The sequence below is a fragment of the Sturnira hondurensis genome, unplaced genomic scaffold, assembly GCF_014824575.4.
Source record: "Sturnira hondurensis isolate 20B ecotype Veracruz unplaced genomic scaffold, ASM1482457v3 Scaffold0001977, whole genome shotgun sequence".
NCBI classification, from domain to species: domain Eukaryota; kingdom Metazoa; phylum Chordata; class Mammalia; order Chiroptera; family Phyllostomidae; genus Sturnira; species Sturnira hondurensis.
The window spans coordinates 8,057-18,285 of NW_028074608.1; the positions used below are offsets into that span (position 1 = coordinate 8,057).

The 10,229-nt window shown below is 40.1% G+C and overlaps 1 protein-coding gene across 1 annotated transcript; it reads right to left on the minus strand.

The window, feature by feature from the left end:
* Positions 1–1,952: 1,952 nt before the first annotated feature.
* On the minus strand, positions 1,953–2,888 carry LOC118981490 (olfactory receptor 8B12-like). Its single transcript, XM_037038283.1, has one exon. It carries the CDS (start codon positions 2,886–2,888, stop codon positions 1,953–1,955), a length of 936 nt encoding a protein of 311 aa, XP_036894178.1.
* Between the last annotated feature and the right edge of the window lie 7,341 nt (positions 2,889–10,229).

Sequence of the window (10,229 nt, forward strand, 5' to 3'; positions counted from 1 at the left end):
CACGGAATGAGAAGCATAATTGATAGGCATAAAATAGGGAGAGGTTAAGAATGGTATACGAAATAGAGAAGTCAAAGAACTTGTATGTACAACCAATAGACATGTACAAGCAGGGGAGGCTGGAGGGTTTCGGGGTATATGGCAGAGAGGACATAAAGGGGGAACATTGGGAAAACTTCAATAGCATAGTCAATAAGATATATTCTTTTAAAAAAGAAAGACCAAATCACATAAATAGGAGCTGAACTCAGGTTCAGGGATGCCCTGAAAATCAGATGTGAAGTTTCTTTAGCACTGATTGGTCAGGTTTTGAAATATAAGTGAATCTAAATAAGGGTGCTACAGTACAACACTGGGGTAGAAAGGGAGACATGGGCAAAAATTGCAGAAATAACATACAAAAATAGCCACGAGACCATGAATGCAAAGAAGAAAGAAACACTGGTTAGTCCCCTTAATTTTGGACAGAAATGGGGAAGGAAAAAGCAAAGGGAATTCTAAAGGTTAAAAGCAGACTTGCATATGTTTAAATGTACAAGAATCTGTAGGGATAGTTTAAAGGTCTGAGAACGATGAGGAATATTTGAGGGAACAAATTCCAAAGAAGATGAAAAGAAGTTGACAGAATTCAACATCTTTTCATGCTTTCAGAATACTTAGTCTTGAATCTGGGTATGATCCATACTCTAAGATGATGAAAAATAGATACGACTCAGATCAGAAGTCAGCCAGTTAATTAGGAAACTCTAGAGGCATCCCTAATTAGAACTAGTAAAACCAAGATGACTACAGTCTTTAGTATTATTTAACAATGTATTACATGAAGTATTAGAAAATGCAGTAATAGATGCAAATGGAATAAGAGGCATGAAAAGTAGAGGAAAAGAGGTAAAATTATTTTTAATTATAAACTACTTTATTACATATTTGGAAAACATACAAGAATACATGGAAAATATTGTACATATAATATTTACTTTCCCAAGTATAAAATTAGCATATAATTGGTACATACAACTAAATAACAATATGAAAATACAATGAAAGAGAAAACTCTTGTTACATTTGCAAAAGTAAAATAAAATTCCCATGCATGAATGTAATAACAATGTGCTCAAATGAATGAAAACAATTATAAAACACTTCTTAAAGATACTGAAGTTGACCTGAAAAAAAATGAGGAGTTGTGCCACAGTTCAAGATTGGAATTCGAGGCCTGGCTGGTATAGCTCATTGGATTGAGCGCAGACCTGTGAACCACAGGATCATGGTTCGATTCCCAGTCAGGGCACATTCCTGGGTTGCAGGTCAGCTTCCAGTTCCCGGCAGGATTGGCACGAGGGGCAACCATACATTGATATTTCTCTCCCTCTCTTCTTCCCTTCCTCTCTAAAGATAAATAAATAAAATCTTTTAAAAAAAGATGGAAGTGGCAAGAATCAAAGACGTTAATTCTTCCTAAGTTTACTTATAAATTTAGGATGCAATCAATAAATATGCCTTTAAGTTATCTTCTAGAAAAAGACAGATTAATTATAAAGGTTGGGGTTAAACATGAATAGCCAGGAAAAGCATAAAAAAGAACAACATGTGGGAAGTTATCTTCAAGATATGAAATCTTATAAAGTTTCTGTAATCCTAGAGATTCAAGCTGGGATTTCAATCCAGGCTCTGCCACAAGGTAGTTTTTATATTTTTGGACTAGATGAAATGATTCTGAAGCCCCATTCAATATTGCATACTGTATGACTGCAAAGACTATTTTCACAAAATAAAGAAGGAAGAATTGTGGTGATGATGAGAGACCTTAAATCCGTTTGGGAAAGAGTTAAAATTTCCTTTAAATATAGAATAAAAAAGCATGAAGTTTGAATTCCTTAATGATGATGGTGATAAAATAATAACACTCTAATTATGAAATTATTATTCCTTTTCTCTATTTCCAATTCCTTTCAAAAGAAAGTTATTTTGCCCAAGGTTTTCTTCATGGCTAATTTGACATCCTTGTTCCTCAGGCTGTAGATTAGTGGGTTAAACATGGGCACAACAATGGTATAGAACAGAGTGCAGACTTTACCCTTGTCAAGGGGTATAATAGAAGGTGGTTTAAGGTATGCAAAACCTCCTGAGCCAAAGAAAAGAAAAAGTGCAATTATGTGAGAACTGCAGGTACTAAAGCCTTTGGATCTGCCCTCAGTAGAACTAATGTGGAAAATGCTGGAAAGAATGAAGCCGTAAGAGAGAAAAATGGTCAAAATAGATGCTCCAATGCCAAAGGCCACAAAAATAAAGAGTGCCAGAATGTTCATGTAAGAGGTATTGCAGGAGATCTCAAGGAGGGGAAGTATGTCACACATGTAATGATTGAGAAGGTTTTCTCCACAAAAGGTCAGAAACAGCATATTACCTGTATGAGCTAAAGCCCCCAAAGCTGCCATCCCATAGACACACAGCAAAAGAAATAAACACACCTGAGGAGACATGGTGATCGTGTATAACAGTGGTTTACAGATGGCCACATAACGGTCATATGCCATTGCTGACAGGATGAAGCATTCAGAAATGACAAAGAAACAGAAGAAAAAGAGCTGAGTCATACACCCTGAGTAAGAAATGATGTTTCTCTTTGAGACAAAACTCATCAGCATTTTGGGAATGATGGTAGAGGAGTAACTGAAGTCAATGAAGGACAAGTTGAAGAGGAAAAAGTATATGGGGCTGTGCAGGTGAGAGTTCAGCCAAATCAATGTTATCAAGCCCAGGTTCCCCACCGTGGTGATCACATAGAAGCCTAGAAACAGAAAGAAGAGAGGGAGCTGGAGTCCTGGCTGGTCTGTTAAACCTGTGAGTATAAACTCTGTCACAGAGGAGGTGTTATCTGCAGCCATCCCCCTCTAAGACAGTCTGGGAGGGAAAAAGAAAAGAGTTGCTCACACACAGAGAGAAAAACAGCCAACTCCTGAGAGTGGTGTTTGAACAGGGAGGTGTGGAACTTAAAGTTGAGATGGCATCTCCTCATTCTTGCATCTCTGTTCTTGTGGTCCCCAGGTGGCTTCAACCATCCTAGTAACTGTTGGTTGGTGAAATTTGCCTCCAGAGTAAGGGCTCATCCAACCAGGGAGAATGTCACAAAAGCTCTCCTGGGATGACCCTGCAACCTCGCAGTAACCTTCTTCTGGTACTGCCTGCCCTCTACAGCCCTGGACCCAGTTTTGTGTGACCTGGGTCCTTCTTTGTAGTGCTGTTGGGAAGCAGAAGCCAGTTGCCCTAGACGCTCCACCTTTGGTCAGTGCTGGTCAGAACAACAAGATGAGGCTGTGTTGCCCTGAGTCTGTAGCAGAATGTCTGTGGAAATGCTATGTGAAAATACTACTGGAGTAATAAGGTCAAGTTATTAACTTAATGCAGAAGAAAAAGAACATTTGCTGACCCTTAACTATGCTAGTGGCACTGTTCTAAGTGGTATGGGGCATTTTGATTGAACTCATTGAACAGGTGAGGACACGGGGCACAAGTTCCAGTCCTTCAAAGTGGCAGCAGAAGGGGAACTCAGGTTGTCTGGCTCTGGAGTTCGGTCTTTGTACCCTAATCACTCTCCTATGTCACAAACCAGATCGGGCAGGCACTCACCCTCCTTCTGCCTGCAGTCACAGTGCTGGACTCTGCTGCCTCCCACCCATCTCTCTCATGGAGACTCAGATGGTCCTGGTGACAAGAAGGGGACAACTCAGACCTCAGACTGCTCTGCTTCTGCCTCTTTCCTTTAAAATTCAAAGCCTTTAGTTTGTCTTGGTTCCCCTGTTGAGCTGAAGAACAGGGTCTCTGACCTCCTTTGTCCCCAGCCTCCAGTCCAGCTTCCAGGGATGGAAGTAAACTTTTATAACATCCGTTGATAACCAGAGACTGAAGAGTGTTATTCTGGATTAGGGACCACAGTGATCTACTTACAGGGCCTCCCTAAGGATCCTTGCTCCCTAAGGAAGAAGAAATGTTTGTTTATGCCCTTGATGGTGCCTGACGGGGCTTTTAATGGCATTTGCTTTCATTCAGGTTACATCTTTATAAGTACCATTAAGAACAAAGCACCTGGGAAAAGATTTCTTGTACTGAGTGCTTACTGTATACTGACCTCTGTGTCTGACCCAGGGCCATCATCTAAAAGATCCAGAGAAGAAGCATACATAATTGTACTGTGTTTATTCCAGAGAATGGCCTCGTATGGCAGACCTATTTGCCTCCACTAATAATACATGAAAGAAACATGAAAGCGTACTACAGAAAAGGAAAGCTAGGGCATGAGACAGAACACAGGTGAGAGTGGCTGAAAAGGCAAGTGTTAGAGATTCCAGTTCAAATAGCGGAATCTGACAGTTGAGCAGTGACTTGGGAGAGACCTGGAAAGGCTTTGCTTAATAATAACAACAGTTACCCTAATAAAATGCTGGGTGTCATGGCTTAATACAGCACCTTCCCCAAGAATCAGGGTTTTACCCCCACACTTTAATACAGTACTCCAGCCTGAATTATTGCTCTGGGCAAGGAAATTCTGATCAAATAACAGGATAGAGGCAAGGACATTCCTGAGGATTTAGATAATCACAAGTCACACAGTGTAGTTTTTTGGCTGAGACTGATATAAAGATTAATAGAATTTTATTTGGCAATTTATATTCAAAACCCTTTGCCAGGGGCATTTACATAGTAAAGATGGCAAAATTTTTATTAAAAAATAAATCTCTCTTTGGGGGAGTTCGGGAGTTGGTTAGCTGATGAGTTATGTATGTTTTTGTGTCAGAGTTAAGGCTAGAATTTTGGGGGGATATGGTATGACATCGGACCACAAAGGCAGAACCCATTATCTTTCAGGCAAGTCCGACTGAAACCACCACACGTGGGCCTGTGTGTGTGTCTGAGTGTGTACACACACAGCAGGGGAGACTTGCCCTCCCCACACTAAAGCTCAGCAGTGATGGTGCCTCATCTGCTTGTTTGCATGGAGAATTGTCCACTGACCAGGTGACACTAATGAATCCCAGTTCCTGTTGTCGATCCCGCTGCACATGTGGAAGAAATAGAGAAAAACAATCTATTACCAAGAAACTAAATTAAGCACCACAAGTATGTTCTCCTTAAGACCCAAGATCAAAGACCTTAGGGACTCATTAAAATGTTCAGTTTCCTTTCAGAATCTCAGAGGGCTCTTGTAAGCATGATGCAATACCAGGAAACTTTCTTCTGAGATCCTTGCCTCTTCTGAGATGGTATCCAGGGGAGCTTCAATTCCAATTCCTCAAGGTTTCATTTCAAGCAAACCAAGGCTTCTCTAAAGCTGTTTTGACTGTTCACTTGATCCTATACAAGCAGAGAGAAATAGAAATCATTATTATAGATTAAGTTATTTGTTGCAAATCTTTTACCTCCTTGGTTAAATTTATCCCTAGGTACTTTATTGTTTTCTTACTTTAGTAAATGGGATTCCTCCCCCAGTTTCTCTTTCTGATATTTTGTTGTTAGTGTACAAAAATAACATCAATTTCTGAATATTGACCTTGTACCCCACTACTTTTCCAACTTCACTGATTGGGTCAGGTAGTTTTTGGGTAGAGACTGTAGGGTTTTCTGTGCACACTATTATTTTATCCACAATAATGACAGTTTTGCATCCTCCTTTCAAATTTGGATGCCTTTTAGTGTTGTTTTTTTTTTGTCTGATTGCTGTGGCTAGAACTTTCAGTACTATGTTGAGTAGGAGTGGTATAAGTGGACACCCTTGTCCTGCTGCTGATCTTAAGGGGAAAGCTTTCAGTTTTTTCCCATTGGGGATAATATTGGCTGTATGTTTCTCGTATATGGCTTTTATTATGTGGAGTTGTCCTCTCTCTAGTTCCACTTTGCTGAGTGTTTATATGATATCTGTGTGCTGGATTTTATCAAAAGCCTTTTCACTGTCTATTGATCTGATCATGTGATTTTCTCCTTCATTTTGTTTATGTGGAGTATTATGTTTATTGATTTGTGAACATTGCAGCATCCTTGCATCCCTGGGATGAATCCCACTTGACCATGCTGTATGATCTTTTGAATGTATTTCTGAATCCATATATGCAGTGTATTGTTGAGGATTTAAGCATCTATGTTCATCAGTGATATTGGCCTGTAGTTTGTTTCTTTGTTGAGTCTTTGTCTGGTTTTGGAATTAGAACGATATTGGCCTTGTAAAAAGAGTTTGGGAGTTTTCCCTCAGCTTGAATTTTTTGAAATAGTTTGAGAAGTGAGAGTTATTTATTCCTGAATATTTGGTAAAATTCAACTGTGAAGCCCAGTGGTCCAGAGCTTTGTGTGCCGGGAGGTTTTTGATTACAGCTTCAATTTTACTAGTTGTTATCAGTCTGTTCAGGCTTTGTGCTTCTTCTTGATGCAGTTTTGGAAGATTGTATGTTTCAAGAAATGTCTCCATTTCACCCAGGTTGTCCCATTTCTTGGCATGTAGTTGTTCATAGTAATTTCTTACAATCTTTTGTATTTCTGTGGTATGGGCTGTAACTTCTCCTCTTTCATTTCTGATTTTAATTATTTGGGTCCTCTCTCTTTTACTTGGTGAGTCTGGTTAAAAGCTTGTCGATTTTATATGCCTTTTCACAGAACCAGATCATGGGTCTACTGATGCTTTGAACTGTTCTTTCAGTCTGTGTATCATTTAATTCTGCCCTGATCTTGATTATTTCCTTCCTTCTCTTTGCTCTGGCCTTTGTTTGTTGTTATTCCTCTAGTTCTTGTAGATGTAGGCTTAGTGGTTTATTTGAGATTTTTCTATCTTCTTCACATAGGATATTAACTGGATTTTCAATATGAGGTCAACTTTATGTTCCTAGGGTCAAACTGTACTTCAAAATTATATAAAACTACTTTTGTGATCTGTTGGATTATTTTTGGCTAATTTTTCCAGTCAATTTTCTGCATTTAAATTCATGAATAATATGTATATGATCTTATTTCTAGTAACATTTATGTCTAGATTAGGTTTTCTGGAGCAGTACAATTTTCCTTGGAGAGCCAAAATTTCACTCACTAATAATCACAACACCAGACTTATCCCTAGACCCAGGCAATCCATTACTGATGCTGAGAACCAATCATCAGGATGCTATGAGCCTGAGAGATTGGAACACAAGGGTGACCTTTGCACAGCTGATTTTCCAGTAGCTCCTTCTCCATTCCTACCCTCACTGGGTTTGGAGTCAAGGCAAGATGTGACATTTACAATGTACTCTGTAGTTCACAAAGCTCCTTCACACATACCATGTGCTAAGTAATCCTCACGAAGCATGAACATTGTATCACTTTTTTTCATTTCAAAGATAATAAAGGTGAAGTATGTATGTTTCACCCAAAATCCCATAGTGGGAAATACACTTTTAACCAAGTTTAACAGGTCATATAGTAAGAAATGTATGGAACCTAATCAATAAAAGAAAAAAGCAAGCAACATATAACCAGAACATTGAAATTAAGAACAATCTGGCAGTAACCAGAGGGGAGGTGGAAGGGACGAATGGGGAAATAGGTGAAGGGTTTTCCGGAGCAATAAAGGACACATGAACAAAACCAAGCTGGGGTGGCGTGGAAGGTAGGGAGCAGGGTACGTTTGGCTAGGGTAGTGGGAGGATGGGGGAGTGGTGGAAAATAAATGCAGGCAACTATAATTGGACAACAATAAATACTTTTTTAAAAAGGAAAAGATTCCTAGAAACCAAAAGTACAAAAGAAAAGAAATGTGTTCTATGTCAGTCTGTCTTCAATTTTCAAAGTTCACAATCTTTTCTCTACCAATTAATGCATTTTTCAACATTTCTAGAGAATTGTTGGGGTCTCAAACACAATTGTATAAATGTGATTAACATGTTTTGGCAAAAGACATATTAAAGCAAAATTTAATACCAAAAGAGAAGAAATTTCAGGGCACAAATCAGGAACAGAGTTGAATCCATCAAGAAGATAAAGACCTCACTAGGGTAACTGTTCCAGTCAAGTTTTAGATCTCCAGTGCCACCCGCACAACAAAATTAAGACCTCTGGTGCATTTAAGTAAACTCATACTACATTCAACATCAGGTACATGGGTTACCTCACAGCACCCCTTCCCGCTTCATCTCCAGTTTCCCCCTGGACATACTTCACTAATGAGAGGGCAGTATAAAGCCACAGGGCTCCACCTACTTGTACAAAGCAGCCTGGCCTGACCACCAATTGAGTCCTATACACAATAAACCCTGCCCATAATGTCCTGGCCCATATCCTTGTATGTTATTTAGAGCGTCAAGTTTTGCTCCTTGCACAGACACTCCCAAGGCTGGGACTGTAGACACCCACTCAGGGACAGCTGCCTGATGCTATTGTCCTCACTCTGGCCATCATACCTAGTCTGCATTTGCACATTCAGCAATATCATGTCACTTCCACACACAACTGCATAGCACATGCTCACAGGTGCCACACTGCTTCACCACAGGGGCCCTGCTCCAAGATTAGGCTGGTGCTTCCCTTGCATCCAAGGTCAAGTTTATAGCTGCAGACATCTCCTTCTTGCTGATGTTCCTAGGATTTTCCCAATGGTTTTTCCCTACGGAGTTGCTGCCATGGTCCACTTTGAAATTGTGACCCACAGTCTGAAAAAATCTTGTCTGAAGTTGTACTTTGGAAATCAACCAGCAGGGGTAGAAAACTTGAGAGAGATTATCTGAAGTTATCATTTCCAGGATGTTTCAGTCAAAAATCTAGAAACATCTCCCCCACCTCCAAGCATATATGTTACAGGTATCTACAACCCAAAAAGAACTGTGTGGTAAAACAACTGCCTCACAATATTCTTTGTTTCACTTAAGTCTCTTTCCACGTGCAAAGATTTAAATATTCCTTGTGATGCTTGGCTCTTTTCTTGAAATTGAAAGTGTTCTAAGCTGATAGAACACAGATGTGCTTTGGCCAGACTCATCCACGAGAGCACTTCACTCTTTCCGAGTTTCAGTGGTCAGTATCACTAGGCACTTACTACCCTTTGTATCCAGCTATCTCTTTCTGGACTAATCAGTTTTACCAAAAGGCAATGCTCTAGTCTGTTAAGAAGTCATGTTAGGGTGCATAATAATCTTAAGAAAATGCTTTTTAAACATATTTTATTTTGGTTAATTTAGTTTTAGTTTATGAATGTGCAGGGGCGGCCTCGTGTGCTTCCCTTCTCCCCAGCTCACTCTTCCTCACTTGCCAACTCCAGGATCCCTGGGAGGGGTGCTGAGCCTCAATGTTTATTTAAACCACCCAGAACTAGCAGGAAATTCAACACTGTGGTCAGGTCCAGCCATTTCTCTCAGCATCACCAACTCTTCGCTGAAAATCCCTTATGATCTCATGGAAGCAGCACCGGGTGTGTGGTCTGTCACTAACGGTTGTCACATGGTGCTTCCATACACACTTTCCCAGCCTCCTAGGGTCTCACTTCTGAGTTCTCACTGGGTTTACCTGGGAGACTTCCTGACAAATCACTTTCACCTAAGCCTTCATCTCAGGGTCTGTGGGGAAGCCAATGCAAGTGTGGTAGGAAGGAAACCAAATAAAGAGTAGAGAAGGCTGCATGCAAAGGAAAGGGAGGAAAAAACATTTGGGGAGAAAATAAAAACCATAACTTTTTAGAAGGAAAAGGGTTCAAATTCAGAATGCTCAGTAAAGAAAACTGAAAAATAAAACAATATATCAGCATTTCTCCAAGTCAAAGACAAATCTCAGAGTTTTTGCTCAGGAAATGAGGTGCTCAGAAGATAGTTCATCACGGCTGCTGCTTTTCTGTAAAACATGCCGGTTCTCAATGGTTGCTCCCCAGGCAGCAAGAGAGGCATCACTGTGTAATTTCTTATAAATAAAAAGTCTCAAATCCTTCCCGAGATCAAGTGGATCAAAAACTCTGTGAATGGGGCCTGCAGTCTGTGTTTTGGCAAAACCTCTGTGCGATTCAGATTCATCCGAGAACCACTAATGTAGTTCCTGGTCCCAGGACTTGAGCTGAAGTAAAGCGGTTTCCTGACCTAAAGGGAAGAAAGAGAAGCTTTTGCATCTGCCTTAGGAGGGAGGAAAATAAGAGTGAGTACGTACCAGATGATGATGGTCAGTTGCAACGGTTATGGCTACAAAATCCAAACGCTTGTGAATAGTGCTGAATAAAGAGAGTTTGATGAGAG

Excerpts from the sequence above, each read along its gene's own strand:
- LOC118981490 (XM_037038283.1), bottom strand. The coding sequence starts at position 2,888 with ATGGCTGCAGATAACACCTCCTCTGTGACAGAGTTTATACTCACAGGT.